At 43.7% G+C, this 21,501-nt stretch overlaps 1 protein-coding gene across 1 annotated transcript; it reads right to left on the bottom strand.

The window, feature by feature from the left end:
* Window positions 1-10,561: 10,561 nt before the first annotated feature.
* On the bottom strand, window positions 10,562-20,770 carry clcf1 (cardiotrophin-like cytokine factor 1). Its single transcript, XM_069669315.1, has 4 exons — window positions 20,693-20,770; window positions 13,319-13,459; window positions 10,786-11,833; window positions 10,562-10,695 (listed from the first exon to the last, which is right to left on the bottom strand). The coding sequence occupies exons 1-4, from the start codon at window positions 20,768-20,770 to the stop codon at window positions 10,562-10,564; spliced, it is 1,401 nt and encodes a 466-aa protein (XP_069525416.1).
* Between the last annotated feature and the right edge of the window lie 731 nt (window positions 20,771-21,501).

The raw sequence follows: 21,501 nt of genomic DNA, 5'->3' as shown, positions 1-21,501 counted from the left end.
AAAGAGCGAGGAGGAATTAAAGAAAAGAAAGCGCAGACAGCGTGACGGAATGAAGATATATCGCATCATATTACCGTGGGGTTTTTAGGAGGACAGTAAAATGATACACACTGTGTACTCTCGACGCCGGGAATGGGAAAAACATTTCGTTGGGCCTTATAGTTTTGAAATGTTGCGTTGTGGGAGAGAAAAGGGAACGTGGTCCAGTGTTTATTGGACAAAAGAAGAAGCTTCGAACAATTGCGTGTCCTAGAAAATGTGCGTTGTGTCCGTATCTTACTCTGACGAGGCGTGAGAATGAAGGGGTCTGCCAGTGAACGTCTGCGTGTTAAGTGTGCTGTGAGGATGTAACACTATTTTATACATCATGTCAGATTGAGGAAGAGATCCCTACAAGGTCAACTATTAAATTCGACGGTTCAGGTTGTTGGTTGTTAAAAAGGGGCTCTGGAGTTTCAACAAATTCTGCTCAAACTGGTGTAAAACTTTCATTTGTTGGGGGCGATTTTCAGCCAACAAAATACATGACCACTGATGTGTTTGAGGGCTGTGAAAGTTATATCAGACTTTTGCTACGCACACAATGTTTTTTAGAAGTTAAAATATTGTTTGTTTTAGTGTCGTGTAGTAGTTAGGGTTAAGATTATGTCTTCAGGGATTTAGTTTACTTCAGTGTCTGCTCCTAAGTGACAAAAACATGTGTGTGCGTGTGCGTGCATGTGTTAAAATGTGTGTTAGTGTGTGTAAGGGAGTCTGTAGTTCTTCCATAATCTCCTGTCTTTGTCTGTCAGGCAGACAGTTTAAAAGCTTTGTATTTACCTTTCGCACCATTCTCCCATCTTCAGGTTAAAGAGCGGGGCGGAGGTGTGTGTGTGAGTGAGTGAGAGAGAGAGAGAGAGCACTGTTAGGCCTCTTAGTGTGGGTGGACAGCTGGGCCAAAAAGGCGTTTTAGTCTCTAACAAACCGTGACACGTCAAACATGTAAGGTAGACCGCGACACAGCAACACGTAAAACGCCTCATTGACTCCCACCCAGGGCCTCGGGGAGAAGAAAAGAGCACAAAAAAAAGTTTTTGCTCACACACAACTGCAGCCATTTATCTTAAATGAAATTTTACGAGCAATGCGGAGAAATATGATTGTCATAAAAGGAGCAAAACAAATGCATGGAGGGAAGTCCCCGCCTGTGACTGCTGGAATCACCTCAGGACAGCTTGGCTCACAAAACAAAGGTGCTGAAATAAACCCAGTGTTTAGATGTGAGTGTTTACCTCTCTTTGCAATCCCCCCGTTCATCCCCTCTGCCTCTGTTTTACATTTACTTCTCTGCGCTATTGCCAGGATGCATGTCAGTTAACAGACTTATTAGCAGCCATCGAACGTCTCCTCTCCGTCTGACAACTGGCTCTGCGTTCTCGCCAGACTTCTCTCTTCTTAAAAAGTAGCTCCTGCTTGTTTTCTCTTTTCATCACTCTCTCAACACACACACATAATAAATATACATTACATGCAAACACTGTCAAAACAGCATGAAGGGGGCGCCAGTTTAGCTCAGTGGTTGAGGTGCGCGCCCCATTTACAGCAGCTCAGCCCTCAATGCAGCGGCCCGAGGTTCGACTCCCACCCTCGGCCCTTCTGACTGCTCGCAACTCTATCCACTGTCCTATCCCATGAAGGTAAAAGGCCAAAAAGACTCAATGCTTCTCATTTTCAAGTTGAGTTGGATTACGTGGGGTCTGGAACGCTGTATTTGAAAATATCAGTAACAGTCTAAACAGTCTGTCTTGTGTCTTAGAGGCAATTAGCTGGAAGTTGTCACTCAAGCCACTGGTCAAATAACCCGCCAACACCCGCTAACAACTGGCTTTTTTGCTAAGTGGGAAAGACTAAAATCGGCATTCAGACCCGGGTCAAATGACTCTGCAGTAAACCCGGGTTGGCTCCAATCAGCATTCATGGGAACAAAAAATCCGTTTGGACACGCAAATCTCCGCCCCCTCTCCGGCGCGATGCTATGCTGTGTCAGTAACTTCTGCGACTCTTTGTCATCTCAGCAACAAATTCTGCCCGCCTCCGTCCGAGCAGCGCTCGAACATCGTTCCAAATTTGTTGGCACCGAGTTTGATAAACAGACCAAATGAGTAATAGATACAATAAAGACCTAACCACTGTAACATCTTCCTCGTTACTAACCCTGTTTTGGGCGCGTTTGTGACGTCAGATGGTGACGCAGCAGAAAAGAGGCAGAAAGCAGGATACTTCACTGGCAATGGGAAAAGGGACAATCTGCATTTGTAAGTGGGTCTCCCCGGGTCCAAAAAACCTGCGTCAACACGTTAGATTTAGGTGGGAAAGGTGTAACAGTGTGTATGAGTCCAGAACCATTGTACTGATAAAAACAGTACCAAAGAAAAGGGCTGTGTGATGTTAAGGTGAAGCAGTGAAAATATTCAAAAATAAGGCCCAGACTTTTTTTTATAGTTAGGACTTTTTAAAGTAGTAGTTTTAAATGTTTCTCATTCTTCTTCCTTGTTGGTGTCCCAGCTGGCTTCTCCTAACAGGGGCCGTGCTGACCCTCATCTACAGTACATAATACACTGACGATTGATAAGTACCTCATGCAGCCCCACTCTATCCCTTTAAAGAAAATATTCTGCCTTTTCGTCCAAGCTTGGCAAATCAAACTTGCCGTTCTCTGGGGCTAATGCTAATGATCCTGCACGCAACTGTGCACATAGTGATTTATGTCTGTTGTACTTCATATAAGGTTGTAAACTGTGACTGTTCTTTTTGAGACATTGAGTTTGTAATCCTTGTTTATGCCGTATACTATTAGACATTTGGCTCTAGTAAATATCTGGCTAAGTTTCAACAGGTGTGTAAGTAATGTTGAAAGTTTGCTGTCACATCGAATAACATTAAGATGAGTGGTGATAAATCAAGGTTTGTTTCTGTCAGCTTGTTTAAGAGGCTGAAATCTACCTCATGCATTTGTTTTATGTCATTACTTTTCACGGTCAGGTAAGGCTGGTGAAAGACCTCAACACCCACACAATGATACTCGAACATCCACACACACAAACCATTCAACCATCAGATGAATGAACACCCATTTTCTCCCTAATTGCTTTTGAAAACATGTCGAGCAGCTGAGCAGCGCGGGGGGGACGACAGCTCCCGGTGCTTTCCTGAGGGACTAAGTCAACAAGCACAGACAGTGACATGAAAGAGCTCACACTCCTCTGCGGTTTTGCTCACTCACACGGACGACCGATTGATTAACTCATAAATCAACCTCATCCCAGGCCTCGGGCCCTGCTGTGCCCCCCTCCGCCTCCACCCCCACCAACCCAACAACAGTGGAGAGAAGCTGCGGCCCAACCCTGCGCCCTCCAGCTAAGAGAGAGGAGGCGGGATGTTCACACTCATGGCAGAAACCCAGCAGGAGGGAGAGGCCAGGTGAGGCAGGTATAGTGGGTGCCATGGAGTTTAAAAAGAAGAACTCAGGGTTGGGTCATGGAAACGACAGGTATAGGATTAGTGTGTGTTTTTGTAGCGACAGGGAGGGATGCAGAAAGAAAACACAGAGGGGCTCAGAGGGATATAAATGTGTTAAAAAGACAAAGGAGAAGATCGCCTGAATCAAACACTGTGTAGTTCTGCCAGAACGGACAGAAACGAGGGGAGACAGAGACGGAGAGAAAGAGGGAGAGAAAACATAGAGGAATGCAGTAAATCCTTAAGCGACCGAACAATCCTCTGGAGAAAGAAAAGAGGAATTTTTATGTGCTGCAGGTGAGCAGAACAGAGAGGGAGGGAGAGGGAAGAGGAGACGGAGAGGAGAGAAGGAGATAGACAGATGGAAAAAGAGGGAGAGAACGAACGCGGGGGTGGCCGAGGGAATTTGAGGAAAGCGTGAAAGGGTTTGATTGTAGCAGAGAAAAGAGGACGCGTGGAGAGAAAATGAAGCGAAAATGACACAAAATGACACAAAATGGCTTCTCGTGGAGTTAGAGAGGCTGAAATATGGATGGACACGGTGAAGGAGAGCGGAGGGACGTTTGGAAAAACGTTTGGGACAAAGAGTGAGGAAAGGAGGATATAGAGCGAGGTCTGAAATGGCCACACAAATGTATTTTAAATGCATGCACACACTGATTTTGGGGATTGGTCTTATTGATCAGTTAGCTCACAACCAATGAAATCATGTGACACAAGATGTTTGAATTCTGTCTAAGTATGTAAAAGATAACCTGGAATAAGCAGTAGTTATATTTTGAAAGTCCTGTATCATTTCCTTCCACAGAAATACAAAATACTCAGACGTACAGAAAACAAACCAACACACCAAAGCACCTGAAATGAAATAAAAACAAGAGCGTAGAGTAAAATAATAAAAACAATTAAAGAATAGTTTCAACCTTTTCTGAGAATCCATGTCAGTTTGGTTTTGAGGTTGGCTTTGAAAACGGTTTAACATTTAGCCGCGTGATGCAGAGCAGTAAGAAATTTAAAAACACGTCACTGTCGCCAAATTCAGCCAAAATTGATTCAGTTGAGTGCTGAATATATTTTCAACTGCCTGCCAAGCAAAATCTTTATTTTCAGCTGAAGTTTAGTTGCTGTGGTTGCGCTGGTTTAGCTCAGGTAATAGAGCATGTTCACAGTCCTCGACGCACTGGTCGCAGACTCCACTCCCGGTCTGTGACCATTTGGTGCATGTTGTCCCCGACTCCCTCCACCCTACATTTCCTGTCTCTCTTCAGCCGTCCTATCAAATAAAGGCAAAAACCAAAAAATAAAAAAGTTTGTTAAAAAAAGAAATGGATTATGATTGTGCTCTAACCTTTACCTAAACGAGTCAAATACTAATAAATCGGATGTTCATCTCTGGACAACTGAAACCTTTAAAGTGTTTTAATTTCCAGCCCCCTTTGGCGAAGAGAGAATAAAAAGTTTTCTTTGCATTTTGTCATCAACACATTCAAACTGGGCCCCTCCTCCTGGGCTCTTCGTCACCAGAAGCTCACTCTCACTCTCTTGTGCGAGAACACACCCACCCCGCAGAGCTAACGCCGGCAGCATCACGGTTACCATTGCGCTAGCATGCTAACCGCCGGTTAGCTTGCCCTACCCGGTTTGAGGGACCTGACTGTCCAACAGAAAGAAGGCCATCTCTGCATCACTCTTTCGGCATGTTCTCCGGCCAAATTTGAACCACTCCCACACTCACCTATACACTGTGATTGGCTCAGGGAACCACAACAGCGCCCTTCCTGAAAACGTCCCGTGCAAAGCAAAGCAACAGAATAGAAACAGAGGGAAGGGTCTCACAAGGGTCTGCACACACACTCACTAACACACGTATAGAGGCCCATAAGTGATGATTTATATTTTATTATGTATTATCATACTTATTATATCTTTAAAGATACAGTCGTTTAAAGCCTCTTGTTACCCTCAACAGAGCTGCGTTAAGTGTGATGAACTCCGAAGGGTAATGTCCCAAATCTCTGACCAAACTGTTAATGGTAAGTTGCAACATGGGTAATATAGTTGCACAGTTTTGACTAGTAAGAGGAATAAAAATATATCTCTCTGCACATTAAAAGGTCCATATTGAATCCTACATTGTTGTACCGAACAGATATTTCAATAAAGAAAAGTTCATATTTTTAGTCACTCTTGAGATGATGCAACAATATCATAGATCATTCAACATGATGTATCTAAGTGATAAAACAAAGCTCCGTATCCCGTGACCTCCGTTGGGGAAACAAAGGAATTTCTCAATATCTTTGACTTTAAGACTAAAAGGAGTTGAAGTGTGGTGTAAAAGAGTCGGAAAGAAAACAGAAGAGGTGCTCTCAAAGTGCTAATAAAAGTTCTTTAACAAGCTGGCCCGCACATCCACTCCTCTGTAGGCCGTAAGTCTTACATCACATCCTCACAATCAGACAGACAGGCCAATAACATCAACGCGTTGTCACTCACAGAATCTGTTCGTATCGAAGGCCTCGGCAGCTGAGTCATGCGGCACGGCGCTCGGCTATCCTGTTACGTATTAGTTACAGCAATTTGTCTCTGCTCGGCTGACAGAGAGAGGCAGGCAGACAGAGAAAGAAAACAGTGAGTGATGGCTGTTAGATAGCTATGCATGACAAGCCTCATTCCAACAAAGTTCTGACACATACAGATAATGATTCACACACGTGCTGCACTCGCAAGCCCACACACAGCAAACAATACACACACGCACAGAGATAACGCACACACACACACAGGCCGCACAAAGCTGCCTTTGTTGACAATTGGCGGCCCCTCAGACGTTGCTTATGAATGTAAAAAACACACAGCTTCTTGTGTGTGTGCAGCGATGTATATATGAGTGTGTGTATACATATGTGTCACGTCGCAGCGTTAACCCTTTCCCTACTTAGCGAGTTCTGCGGGTGTGTATGATGTGTCAGCGTTGACATGGACAACCCTCCCTATAAGTCACTTCCTGCTTGGCTAATGCTGCTCTTTAAGGTTCATGTGTGCACTTGTTTGGTCCACTTTTGGTGCCACTAAAATGCGTGTGTGTCAGGGAGGGCGTGTGTGCAGTTGTGAGCAGGTGTGTACCTCCGAGGTGATGGAAGGGAGATTCTCATTGATCCTTTAATATCTGGCCTCAGGCGAGGAGAGGGAGCCACAGAGCTGCAAAGCATGTGGGACAAAAAGCACAATCAAGAGCAATAAAGCCAAACATGAAAGAAAGACAGAAGATAACAGGTGAAGGAGAGATAAAAGAGCGAGTGTAGAGGACAAGGGACGTGGCACAGCAACGATAAGAGGCCGAGATGGTGACAGAGACAGGAAGAGCGGCGGCATTCAAACAGACACAACAAGAGAGCCGGGCGGTTGGTGGGATTATGAGGGGTGTGTTTGTACCTGTGCCTATTTGTGCTCATGTAAATCCCTCACTGTCACAGGTCACTGGGATGTTTAAGGGGGAAGAGGAGCTTCGTGAGATAGTGTGATGAGAAGAGAAAGAAAAGAAAGTGGGAGGAGGGATGATGCAGTGGGAGGTGGGAAGAGAGGAAGATGAAAGGACAAAAAGAGATCGTAAATTTTCACCAGGACAGACAAATAAAAACTCTCTCATACCCCGCCTCTGTCCCGCTCTATTTTTTGTCGTGAATGTGAGCCGGCCTTTGTTTTCCAGAAAACGCCCCGACCCCAAACTCCTCTCCCCTTGTGCCAATCACCCGAAACCATCCCTATAAAACTAAAACCATTGCAGACAAAAATCCCATATGCATTTCTTTTTTGTCTCTCCTCCCAACGGGCTCCCAAATGACCAATAACACCAAGCTCTGTACAAAAGCAAGTATTTATTCTCTCATGAGTCACCATACAGTATTTTCACACTGGAGAAAAATAAATAAACATCTTGTTCAATAAATATTATACAGATATGATCCAGAGTCCGAAGCCACATCGTCAAAGGCACATTGCAAAGAAAAAACAACAGATTGATTCTGAAAAACAAAAATAAGCCATGTGTTTGCTGCTAAAGGGAGAAAGTCTCTGATTTCATGTCTGACAAAGCAGGAAAAAGTTTGACAATTTGAGATATCGGCTTATTTTTTTTCTGAGAGTAAAAAAAGGAGGGCTGCCTCTATTCTTAAGTCTGTTGGTTAAACATATGAAACTAGAGCCAGAAACTGCTACGTTAGCTTAGCATTAGGACTGAAGATTGATTGATGGGCAAAGCAAGTCAAGCTGTAGATACTGAACTGTCGCAGTTTATAATTTGTGATGTTAGGGAACTTCAAAAGTTATCCATTACGAGCCTGTCTAAAGAGCCTGATGCACAAGAGTTATCTGCCCCCAGGAACAACCTTTCACTGACACCGCGATGGAGCTCTCATCCCTTTTTGTTTAGTTCCTCTTAAGTCTTTTTGTAAACCTAAATTAATTGAAACCATGCAGGCTCAGTTGGCTACACTTAGCTGGCGACGCAAGAAGAGAAATGAGACAAGTGAACGAGTGGGACATCTGCAGAGGGCTAGTTAAGCTAACCATGGTTCAGGACCTCATCCCTAAAATATTTTGGTTAAGTTCCTGTCTTTGTCTTTTTCAACCGAAGTAAATTGAAACCATACAAGCTCAGCTGGTGAAGAAGAACAAACCAGTCCACTGGGGAACGAGTGGGACAGCTGCAGAGCGCTAGTTAAGCTAACTGTGGCTCAGGCCAGCATCCTTTTATTGTGGTTTGCAGTCAAGGGTATCAGTGTTTGTTGTCTTTAACTGGTACAGCCAGAAGACTTGGGAGTCAGAATTATGTAAGAGCTAGCAAATCATTTTACCAGCACTATCTGTGCTGTTACAGTGATTAATACGTAGGTTTTGATTTGGCGTTTGCTTTCTCTTGTTAGCATCATGTCGACACTCGATTGATGAAACTGTTGACTTGTTCAAATCCAATAATTTCTACTGGCTTTAGAAACCTGAGAAATTACAAGCAACCAATTTTTACTTTAATGTCCCCAAATGGGTTTCCTCTGTAGCCGCTGTATCCCCCATGTATTTAACATTTTACAAAGGTGAATATTGATCCAATTTTCATATACTTTTAGGTATAAATGATTGCCACCTCTGTCTGTTTACCACATCTGTAAAATTAACTCACATGAAGAGTTTTAGTTTAACTAGCTTAAATAATTCTAAGCTAGGAGCAGTGACTTGAGCAGAGACCAAAGACCAGATTTTACTTTTCAGGTAGGTGTACTGTGTCATCTTTAAATAAAGTCAGGCTAGCTGTTTCCAGTCTTTATGCAAGGCTAAGCTAAGCTAACTGTTTGTTGGCTCCATTTTCACATTTCGTGTAGGCTACACGCATAAAAGTTGCATTGGTTTTCTCATCCTACTTCCAGTGAAGAGCAAATAGCAAATAAGCATATTTCCCAAAATGCTGAATTATTTCTTTATACCAACAAAAAAAATGTAACTAATTTTTTAGGGGAAATTAAACTTCTCTAAAATACAGTTAAGGTTGTGTTAAACATTTCTGGCTTTGGAGTGAAAAAAAGAATAAAAATGGAACATATGAGAATAGAAGTAAATGGGTTTGTTAAGGCCCCAAATATCCCTTGTGTGTGTGGGTGTTTGTGTGTGTGTTTGACCATCAGTATGTGTAGCGCTGTTGTTTCTGAGTTACTGTAACTGACCAGCCGACTTCTGATTACTCAGCAGTACCCCTCTGCCCGTTATTCCCAGTGCTCATCCCCTGACTCACGCCTCCTCGTCTTCCTCTGCCTCTCAGCCTCTTCCTCTTCTTGACCTCATCCCTCTGGCCATTTCCTCCACTTCTTTTGTCTTTCCCCCATTCAGAAAGTGTCCCTCCTTCCTTGAGAGAAAATGAATGTTTGCTGATTCACACATCTTGGGTCACTGATTCAGCTTTCACTCAATGCCTGCACTGTCTGCCCCTCTGCCTGTCACTCAGTCTACCCCCATATGTGTGTGTCTGTGGTGAAAGTGTGTGTGTCTAACCACCTACAGTGGTATTTCTGTTGATCTATGAGCCGTGAAGTCCGGTAACTCGGCCCAGTCTCAGTGTCTCGCTCAATGAGCTGCTATGTGCATCATTGTGTGTTATATTCCATTAGTGCTGCTGGTGACCCGCCAAAGAGTCCTTCATTCACTTCTTCCAGTAGAGTATGAATGAATGTGTTAACCATGAATGTGTTTGAGCTTTTGTCTGTTAAAGTCTCAATTTGTTTCCGTTCACCATATTCACACAGCAGCCATTTTCCTCTTGATGTCACCCCGTCAGGGTGGAAAGTTCAGATGATGTCATCATTTTGTACTCCTTTTAAGGTAGGTATCTGACAACAGTCATCATTTTACTGCTTCTCGATTAATGAGCAACTGAAAAGACTATTATTGTTAAAATTTGGACAGACATCTGGCCATATTGGTTTAGCAACATATTTGATAAGCTATCAGCTGCTGTTAAACAGCTAATGCTAGCATTCAAACACTTTTTAGCTGACATTTAATTAGCTAGGAAACAAACTCCTAGCTTACATTATGTCAGCCAGGTCGTAAATTCCTGGCTAACATTACATTAGCCTGGAAACAAATTCCTAGCTAACATTACGTTAGCCTGGAAACAAATTCCTAGCTAACATTACGTTAGCCTGGAAGTAAATTCCTAGCTAACATTACGTTAGCCTGGAAACAAATTCCTAGCTAACATATTGTTATCCAGGAAATAAATTCCTGGCTAACAATATGTTAGCTAGCATTTGTGGAACACTACCAAACTTGATAGTAGTTTTCAGCCACTTTGTAGCTAACGGTAGCCAAATATTATCTGGTCAGTGGCTGAATGCTACCAATTAGCTGTTGTCTGACTGTAGCTAATAGGTTATCAAATATGTCGTTTTGGCCAGATTTTCCACCGCTTTTTCACTAAACATTGTATTTATTATATGATAAACAAACGAAACGTATACATCTTTTTTCTATGTGCTGCTTTTTTCTGTGTGTGTGTGTGTGTGTGTGTGTCTCAGCCTCGGAGTCTCTTCTTGAGGCGGTTAAAGTCCTTGGCCGACCGCCACAGCCAACTCTGCAGCTCTCGCAATATCCAAAATCCCTCCACCTTTCTGGCGAAGTCGTTCATCGTCGGGTGCACCGACAGCAGCGAAGACGGAGATGAGGAGGAGGTGGAGGAAAGAAGCGGAGTCAGAGGAGGTGAAAGGAGGGAGGTGCCCCTTTGTAAAGACAGAGGGACGGGCTGGGAGAGGAGGGTGTGCTCCTCACCTGGTCCGAACTGGTAGAGGAGGGAGAGGGTGGATATGGGGGGTTGGAGGGTGGGAGAGAGGAGGGAGCGAGGAGGCCGACGCTGATGATGCTCCTCCAGCATTAACCCTCTCCTCTCTACAATAAATGTGTCTTCTTTTCTGAGTGTGTGCGGGTGGAGCGAGTTCAGGTTGTAGCTGTACTGATTGTTGTTGTTGTTGTTTGTTTGGAGGTTTGATTGTTGGAAGGAACTGGAGCCTTCTACCCCGATGTTATGCTGCGTCTCCTTCACCTCTCCATCCTCATCAATACTCAACAACCTCCTCCTCGTACCCCATCTCTCCACCTCTCTTTCCAGGTCCTCCTCTCCCTCCTGCTCCACTCTCTCTTCTTCACTCGCAGCCCATTTCCCGCTCTCCGGCTCTTCCCTCCTCCCTCTCCCCCCTCTTTCTCTTCTTCCCTTCTCCCTCGATCCACCACTCCTTCCTCCAGCTGCCTCTGCTCTCCTCCCCTCTTTCGCTCTCCTTTTTTCCACCATATCCACGCTGTCCTCCCTCTCTCCTCTGACCACCCTCGCCCCGCTTCTTCTTTGGTTGTTACGCTGACTGGACACAGTCCTGGTCCCGGCTCTGGACCTGTAGAGGCTCTGGCTCATGAGTGGAGCTGGTCGTACGCCCCCTGACCCCCTCTGAGTGTACTGCAGCTCTCCAGCGTTAATTCTCAAGTTCGCAGATGACGGAGGAAGCGTGTAACCAAGGGTGGTCATCAGTGCGGATATGGAGCCCAGCAACCCATCCAGGCCTGTGCAGAAGTGCAGCAGGGAGGTCTTCAGAGAGGGGCAGAGGGTGGAGCGGGCCAGCTCCCTGACGGCTGCCAGCAGGACAGAGTAAGCCTTCTGGTTCTGAGCGAGCCGAGCCTGGTTCTCCAGGCCGTGCCACAGCTCCAGGCGGGTGGCAGCACTCGGCAGGGACAGAGCCGTACTGTTGGGCCGCGGAGGGGAGAAATCTTTCTCGTTGAATGGAGGGCCGAGGTAGGTCAGCTGGAGGAGATAAACCAAAATGAGATGGATGAGAAGGTTGACTCTGCTTTTAGATCATTCATCATAAATCTTCACACAGCTTCAGAGCTACCGTGATGTTCAAAATAAGAAGCAGGTGATCATGTAGCAAACAAGCAGTTAAACCAGTTTGTCTTAACACTTCATTGAAACTGAAAGTGCTCCTGTCATGTCTGCACTAATCCCTAAATACACAGGAAATACTGTGTTTTATCAAGAACAGTGGATCAGAGTTGAAGTGGGATTTCAGCCTCCTAACTGTGATGGATGTTTACAACAATGAATTCACAGTTTGGTTTTGTTTTCTCTTCTGCGTTATCTGATCTGACGCGACTGCTCCTGTTTCTTGCCTTAAATAAACACGAGAAAACTATGAAAAGAAGACTCAGTCCAGACCAGATCCTTTAAGGAACGTAAACAAAACAAAATGGAACTGTCTTTTATTATTTCTTTTCAAACAGCAACAACTTTCTGTAGTTTTAAGGTTGCCAGACACTCTGGGGGACGCTGCACCAATGGGTTGGAGAAATGGATAAACTTTGGTCATAAAGGAAAAGTTACATCATGTAACTTCCTTAAACAACAGAGTAGTTTCTACTTTGAATTGAACAAACAAATGCTAAATAATTAGCTGAGAGATTAATTGTTTTCTACTGGCAGGCATAGCCTTTATCCTGTTTCTGGGTATTACGCTAAGCTAAGGTAACCAGCATCTGGCAATAGCATCATATTGAGTGATTCACTCATCGAAATCTCTGCAAAACATTGCAAAGGCATCTTTGCCAGACTGATTCCTTCAACCCACAGATGCTTATCTGGGGGGAGATGGGTTATTTGGGTTAATATTATTATTGTATTTTATTGTCTTTTTGTCTCGCATTTTTGATCCATCAATTGTTTTACCCTGTCCTTTTCTTTGAGCTGTTGTAACAAGAGAATTTCCCCCAATGGGCGATCAATAAATTCTATCTTATCTTATCTTATCTTATCTTACTTTCAAACAGTTGCCAAACCTGCAGTCATTCAGCAACATTATTATTCTTTTCGTCATATTTGTAGCTATCTAATGAACCTCAAATATTAGCTCTTTTAAAGCTCTAATTTTTCCTGTATCTATGTTGACCCTCTAAGTTGCTAACTGTTTCTGAGGAGGTATTGTCCAGCTGATTTTTTGAGCTTCATCACTGAAAACAGCTGCCTGCTGCAGCTGCTAAAAAGACGTTAAAAGCAGTAAAGTTAAGCTAAACAATGAGCTGAAACTTGTAGTTAAGCTCCATAAAGGTAAGAGCTGAGGGGATCTGAAGGTTCAGGTGGTAATTCTTTGTAGGTTTGCTCCTTTCATACTGTTCCATCAGATGTAGCTATTCTTATGTGTTCATGTTTATTTTGTCATTAAACTACTTTAATTACATTTTCTGCAAAAATGGTGCACTTAAAAATGTCAAGATATCCATCCAAATTACTCACATATATGTCTTTGATTTCCTTGAGCTGATACTCCAGGTATTTGGTCAGCTCATACGTGCTTTCTATCGAACTCCTCTCACTGGCCAGGCTGTGTGACGAGTCCAGGGCCTCTGACGCGGCAGCAGCCAGCAGCAGGACGAGCTGGTGTAGATGGACTGGTGGCAAAATTAAAACATAACAGACTGATTAAACCTCAGAGAAAGAGTGAGTGATGTTACTTTAATAACACTGGCATCATGGGTGTCCAAGTGTTAATTAACGCACTCCGCGGAGGTATCTATAATCATAACACTGAGGTGACATTCATCTCGGCCTTTATTTTCTCAGACATTTCGTGATTATTTAACTTGGGTGTTTGGTTTTTAATTAATTTGATGATTTGAGAGCAGAAAAGAAAAGAAATCACCTCCAGCAACAGTGTCCAGGTTTCGCTCCAGTCGCAGGAGTTTTTACAATATTCTGGTTTATTTCTTTGTCTCTATGGCGATGGCCTCGTCTGTTTACTGACGCTGCCAATAAAGCTTTTTCCGTTTCCAATCTAATTTTGGGGGTTTCTGGCTGTCGGAGGTTTACTCTGGCTTCAAATAAAACCTCTCTTAATAACCTCCGACAGTCGGACAAATGGCTCCTATGTTAAATGCACCAGCCTGTCAGGCAAATACACACACACACACACACACGTTCATTCCTGACTGATGTCCCAAAAACAGACATGTGGCTCTCTTTACGATCACAAACATGAATGTGTTTGTATCAGTTGTATGTGGACTTGTTTAGGTTCCTCAGTGTTTGTGTGGGTGTTTTATGTTGCAGTGTGAGTGTTTGTAGTCGTTATTACATATGTAGATTAATTTCACTTCGCTGTGAGTGTATACAATGATTTTGTGTGTGTGTGTTTTTGCGCTGGTTAGTGTGTGTGTGAGAGACTAGAGGGGGTTGTATCACTGCAAACCTTTTAGTGCCCCTGTCTCTGGTTTCAAACAGAGAAAATTGGAGCTGAAAGGTGGTTTTCAGTATTAAAGAACTTCATGTACGTCCACTTTTCTTCATCCTCTCTCTCCCTGAACACTTCCTCAGCCCTTCTCTCAACATGTCTTTGACATGTCTGCTCTCCGTCATCCTCTCATCGCCTGACACCCACAGTAGGCAGCAGTGATTCATGCTTGTAATTGTGGGCAAAAGTGCTCCTGTTCAACAGGTGTGAAATAGGTATTGCACAATGTTTGTAACCCTGACAGCTTTCTCTCTTTGGCTGTCTTTCTCTGACTCATCTCGGGCCTCCCTCAGCTTCCCCCCTTCTCAAACAGGTCACAGCGCACTCAAACTTTCCTGTCATACCTTTGTCCTCCCCACTTTTCCTCCCTCCCTCCTCTCGACTCTCTTATCTCTTTTCGGCCTCGGGTCAAAATAACAGCAGCCAATTAACCCCGATTAGCTCGCCTACTTTCTTTCTATTGCGGCGTTTTTTTCCCTTTTCTTTCATCTCCCCAAAGCGACGGGCCCCACGGGAGGAAGGAGATTTTAAGCAAACCGCTTCAACGCTCGCTAAATATTTACCTTACCTACGTTTTCAGCGGTGCTAAGAAAACAAGTTCTGACTTAAAACAGTCGACACCTTTTTTACTCTGAGTCAACCGGTTACATTTGACGTACTGTAAACACTGCCAAACAGCGTAGGGTAGCAACATAATGATGTTACATACTCTATACTGCTAAATGCATGTCTGCTGTGCTACTTTAAACAAGATTGTGTTAAAGTTGCAGTAGGCAAGAAATGTTGTGCTTTCAAAAAGGTGAAGAAAATGTGGTGTCCAGATGACAAATGTGGAAAATATTGCAGTAATTTTTTTGTTTTTTCTTCCTCTGTGCCATTACCCGAGCACGTGAAGATCAAAGAGAGAGCAAATCATCATTCTGACGTAATGTTAATCCCTGTAATTGCGAGACAAATAACGACATGAGGAGGAGTAACTGTTACGATGAGGCTAACAAGCTGAAACTCCCTGAGAAAGCTAACGAAGGATTGAACGACAGATCAGGAAACTGGCAGTTACAAAATATAACAGGATTAGAAATGCTTGTCATGACTGACATTGTCATGAGTGACATGAGCAAATAGTTCCCCAGAACTGCCTCCATCATATCTGGTAACTCTCCCACTACCTGTTGAGCCTGAGTTGTCGGCTACATCAAAGCATCCTCCTAGACTATTATCTGAAACACAGTGGTTGGGGCCGGGTAACTTCCACATGCTCCCACACACACCTAGAAATCAGTCAGCTAGGACAGCCCCCGTCTGCCAAGCCTTCTCCCATCTCCTCAACCGCAAAAGCCTCATCACCTGTCAGAAGCAATAAGCATCTTTCAGCGACGCCTGAACATTTGGAGCTCATCAAGCCACGGGCTCCTCCCTCCGAACATCCTCCATTAGCATCAAAACAGACCGAAACCAACGCGACATTGTTGACTCCAGGAGTAAACAGCCCTGAGGGAAAGGCTACATAATGTGCAAAAAAACGTGGGGTCGCATTAAGGAGGAATAAACAGGTACTAAAAAAGTAAGAGAAAGAAAATTCTCCTCGGTAAAATCAACCCAAACGGTTCCAAACTGTTTCCTTTAGTCTGCGGCCACATGCTCGGAGATGATTGCCAGACGTGAAAGTCTCTTGTTGTTTTGATTGAGCGCTGACATGTCTAAAAGCATCCTGCGTTGTGTCTTTATAACAACTGTTCTTTTGTATGAGTAAACTGAGATAACTTAAACCCAGAGCCACGTTATTGTTATATAATATTATATTGAGTAACTCCACTGTCGTCGGCGTATAGACGAACTTCAAGGGGAGGCCTGCGGGCTTGTGTACCTGGCAGGGGAAGCACACTCCTCAGGGCAGGGTTGAAACCAGAACATTCTCCGTGGGAGGATTGCATTACAGCAACACAGGGGTTCCCTGCATTGGCTGACCATGACCTGCCTCCGTGTGCATGTGTGTGGGACTCTCTGTACATTTTGGCACACATACCTATTAGGGTAACACATGCACACACAGGGGAGCTCCATTATTCACAGCAGATCATATTTTTATCTACAGTTTGTTCATGTAAAGTCAGATGTGACACTCTGGAGTCTGGCTGCCATCTGCAAACTCAAAGCTGAACACAAAGTCCCGGGCGCCAGAGCCTCTGAGCTACACTCGGGTCAGAGTTAAACACCACCACAGGGTCAGGGTTCAGAGTTGAATTTGCTGGCGGAAGAGCAGGAAGTGTCTCGTAACATGATTGACATTTTACACTACAGACTGTGTTTTGGTAAACCAGTGACCCGGTGTCTGTGGGCGATGCACCGCTTCCAATCCTAGAGGACTAATATTTCATCTTTCCCAACATATACCACCATTTGAGGTTTTAAACAAGCACTAAAACTGAATTTGGTATTGTGGGAAATCCATGTGCAAGTTAATCTCTCCGGTCTGGTCCAGGAAAAACTCGCTCCGGTGCCAAAAGAGGTTGCCCTCCATTGCTCAAACCACTTGAAAGAGGTCTTAAACAGAGAGGAAACATCAGCATGTTATAAATCCAGTCCAAATGAGATGTTTATAATGCAGTGCGACTTTGATTATGATGACTGCAGTGTATTTTCATGGCATATTTTTGGTTTGAGCCTGCTATGTAAAACTTTTACAAGGTTCAACATTAATCGAGGCTGATTTTGGAGTATTTCTGTGAACAATAACTCCATGCTTAGAGCTACATTCTTCACTTGTAACACGTCAGTATTATCTATTCACTGAGCAGAGCTCCTCTCCGACACTGGAGGTCAATGTACGACAACAGTGGATGTTACATGTCAAGTTTTGGGGGCTTTAATTTGTATTCAACCACATCTGGTTTAATCAAACTGACATAATTAGTTTCTTTCCAGACTTGATTAAAGACGTTCGGACTTAATGATGATTTGATTTGGGCTGCAATTATGAGCACAGCCTCAGGGGGGTGCGCTCCCCATTTTCGGCGTCGGCCCTCACAGCCAGAAGCTCCCGCATCTCTTCGCGTCCCAAATTTACAGACATCTTTGCTGTTGTTGTCTTGTAAATGATCCTTCTTCCTCAACCTCGGATGTTTTTAATCACCCTGTTTTGTGTCGCTCTTCTGGTTTTGCACCGGTGGCCTGATATTAACGTCATCCCCCCGCCCACTCACTTGCTCGCGGTGAATGTTCCAGAGTATTACCTCTGGCGTTCATGCATCAGCTCACCCAGACTTCTTGCGAACATTTCACTAGGAGGCTTGCAGGAAAAAAGTTCCTTTGGCGTTTTGCGTTAACACATGCAGTCCACCTGGAAAATGTAAATCTACAATCACTAAGTACAATCCCTTAGGTTAGTCGTTACATTCATTTACGATAAGTTTTATTTCTATTGCCACTTTTTTTTGTCCCAATCATCTCAAACAAGTTATTTTTTCTTGCATGGTTTTTTTTGTTGTTGTTATTCCCCCAAACTGTACCTGGCTGCAATTTTTCCATCTGTCATAACACCAACTCGAAACATAAACACACCTGTGCAGGATGCCAGGGGCGGACACATGCACACACCAACAGACCGATGTGAGGGCTGCAGCTACAGTGGAAGTGGACGGAGACACGCGTTAAGCTGCTGGTGAGGTGAGCGAGGGTGAGGAGCGGGTGAGGGGTTTGACAGTCCGGGGTCAGGGTTGGCGTTGTGTGTCTGTGTACAGTTAAAGGCCAGATTTATGTGCAATCTGTGCTCAATCAAATGTGCATTCCTCCACTAACTCAATACACACACACATGCATCCAGATTGTGCACTGGTGCGTAGATCCATGTATGCACCGACCTTATACTGAATAAATACACATAAACAAAGCATTGTGTACAAACACACACTTTTCCCATCACTCCTCCCATGAGGTTCCCTCTTCTGGAGTCTGTTACCGAACCTAAATTGATCCTCTCAGCACTGGACACACACCCGATCTGCCAAACAACATAAATGACCCAAAAACAAAAGGCAAAAGAAAACGCACATAAAAAAAATCCAATAAAAAAGTGTTTATGCAAAGAAACTCTGTGTGTAACTATTTCTTTCTACTCGTAAACTCCACATCCTCTGTTTAGTTCCCCTTCTTACGCCGACGTCTGTCTCCCCTCTTCACCTTATAAAGCCAATCCATCCTGTCTTTTTTTAAATCACTGGATTCCAGTCGCTCTGTGCTTTATAGCCATGTTTGGTTTCAATTTCTTTGTCGCTTAATCTGTCCCCCCTCTCGCCCTAAATCTTCCTGAAACGTCAAACTTCCATTTTAAAGTTTCCTTCCTTTCTCTCCCTAATTACCGCTCCCCTCTCTTCCTTTCACTAATTGGCTCCACTCGTTCCCCGCAACATCTTTCATTCCTTCCTCCACCCCCCTTTTTTTCAGACCTTCAGTTTTTAATTTACTTCTCAACACCAGCCCCCCATCTCCACCTCAATGTTTTCTCTCTTTAAAAAAACACCTAAAACGAGAATCAGACAAAATCGCGCTGCTGGATTTATCTGCTTGGAGAGAAGGAAAGAAAGGAAGCAGCGAGGGATGTGCTGAAGAAAAGCTCCGGGCGCTCTGCGTCTAATAAACTATTAATCGTTTAAGCCAGCAAAAATGAAATATATACCCGGGATCAGTTCTCCGAATTGTGAGGATTTTCTGCTGCTTTGTAATAATTGATAGTTGACAGAAAATATTCGAGCTTGAGGCTTTTGGTTCTTTAAAAATGTCCGCTTGAGCTTTAGGAAACTTATAAATGTTTTAGTTAATTCTCGACTGTCTCAGTGGTGCTTCAACCTTTCACTTGAACAGTAGATTGATTGCATTAATATTGTCTTAGTTCATTTGTTGGCTGTGTGAACTTCTGAGCTACACTAACACACCTCTTTTTGTAATACATGTTAGTTTGTGTGTAAATCTTGTGGCAGGATGTCCTCATATTGTCTGCTGTGTGTTCGGACTTACAACATATGCATGTTTCAACATAAGATCGTTCTTTAGCTCCACTTTTGAGAGGTAAAAACGTGTCTTTTTCCTTCGCTAACGTTATTTAAAAGTTTGTAACTTTGAAGGTTAGAATTTAATAATAATAAAAAAGAGCATTTGAAATATACAATACATTGTAATACAGCCATTCAGATGACCCAAAAGTGTATAAACTCTCATGTAACTGCTGGTAATCCATCAGTAATATTAATCTAATAATATAATGTAACACTGACAATGTATAAAGTGTATATATAAACTGATAATAGACTTTTTCTTACGTTTGAACAGTAAAAATATTTATCCACTGTGGTATTACTACTGTCATGGATCTGTATCTGGATCTGAGATTGAGGACAGATACTTGAAGGATCGAGACACAGAGAGGTGGAGGAGGAGGAAGAGAGGATTTGAAAGGAAGGAGAGAGGAAAAGGAGTTGGTGGAGGGGAGAGACGAGGGAGAGTTTTCTGAAGCGAGGGGCCATGTTAATTTGGGAAAAATGTAAACAGCATGTGTAACTGTTCAAAGCGTGACCGACTCATTTTATATCATTCCCCCCTTCTCTCTCTCTCTCTCTCTCTCTCTCTCTCTCTCTCTCTCTCTCTCTCTCTTTCCCTCTGGGTGCTGCTAACTTCTGTCAATCGGGAATCTGCACTGCATTAACCCCTCTACCGCCAGTTCCTCTCTCTCTCTCTCTCTCTCTCTCTGTTTACTTTTATCTACCTCTACCTCTCTGTTACTCTCCCTCTCACCCCCAACACTCACATAACCCCCGCCTCTACACATCCTCCTGACATCCATATATGTACCATGAAGAATTGAGGATGGCGCTGAGCGAATCAAAAGATGTGAAAGGTTCAATTTTTCCTCTCTTTTACACATCCCCTGCTCTCTCTCTCTCTCTCTCTGTCTGTCATTTCACTCTTCCTTTGTTTCCTCCTGTTGGCTGGTGTGTTTTAGCTCGCTGGTCCAACACACACTAACGCTTTTATCTGAAACACACCGACACTAATTCAACCCTCCCAGAAATAACAGGCCTTGTCTATGTGTATGTGTGTGTGTGCGTGTGTGAGAGAGAGATACATCCTGACTGAGGGAGAGAGAGAGTAAAAAGAGGGTTTAAAAGAGGGCAGTTGCCTGTTTCTGACCAACTGTGTGTGTGTGATCGTGTGTGTGTTTTTGTGCCTACCTGGGGACGTCGTAACCACAGACACATTACGGGGACCGACCTTCCTTACAGAGACATAATGCATAAACCTTAAATTTAACGGTGCAGACTTGGTTGAAGCTTAGGGTAAGGTTATGTTAGGTCTCCAGGAAATAAATCGAAGTCGTCCGAAATGACGGAAACATGACTGAGTGTGTTTTTGTGTGTGCGTGCGACATGCTCCTTAACAGCTGAGCTTTTATAGTGTTTATTCATTTGCGTGTCAGGGAGCTTGTTCTGCACTCAGCTCTCTATTTATTGTCCTTCTAAAGTAACGCCTAATTCGCTGATATCCACATGATGTTAGTGACCACCTAGATGGGGCGAAGAGAGGAGGGGAGGAAGAGAGAGGGAAGGAGAGAGGAACTTGGTGATCTTTTTGTGCAGCGCATCATTTCATCACAAAACCCTCCTTCTGTCTTTTACATCCTTTTCTTTCCTTTCTTAGACACGGAGGAGCAGCCGCACCAGTCCTTCCCAGGGGGAAAAGTGTGTGTCCATGTTTGTGTGTGTGTGTGAGTGTGTGCTCCACTCACACCCTGACTAACGTGAATCATGTACTTTCTCATATCAGTGACAGCTAACTAGACAGGGGCTTTAGCTGCCTCTGACCCCCTCAACCCCTGTCATTTTTTACTGTGAGTAAGAGCCCCCCCATCCCCTCCACCCCATTTTTGCTTACTTTCTTTCTTTCTTTCTTTCTTTCTTTCTTTCCTACACACACAGCAACACACATGCACATTTTCTTACAGTTATTTTACTCTATCTTGTTGTTGTTTCTTAATCTGACAGTCCTCTCACACTGCCTTACTTTTTTCTCGTAAAAACTGAAAATTACTGCAACAAAATCTTTTAACAAGTCCGTTCATTTGTTACAATGTTGCACTTTTGTCTAAAGCAACAAAATACATGTAACCTAATTTATTCTGTCTATTACTGGCTTGATA

The sequence above is a fragment of the Semicossyphus pulcher genome, unplaced genomic scaffold (assembly GCF_022749685.1).
Source record: "Semicossyphus pulcher isolate SPU_LCO1_2020_fin unplaced genomic scaffold, fSemPul1.0.p SCAF_2, whole genome shotgun sequence".
Taxonomy (NCBI): domain Eukaryota; kingdom Metazoa; phylum Chordata; class Actinopteri; order Labriformes; family Labridae; genus Semicossyphus; species Semicossyphus pulcher.
This window is presented reverse-complemented; position numbering and strand designations above follow the sequence as displayed.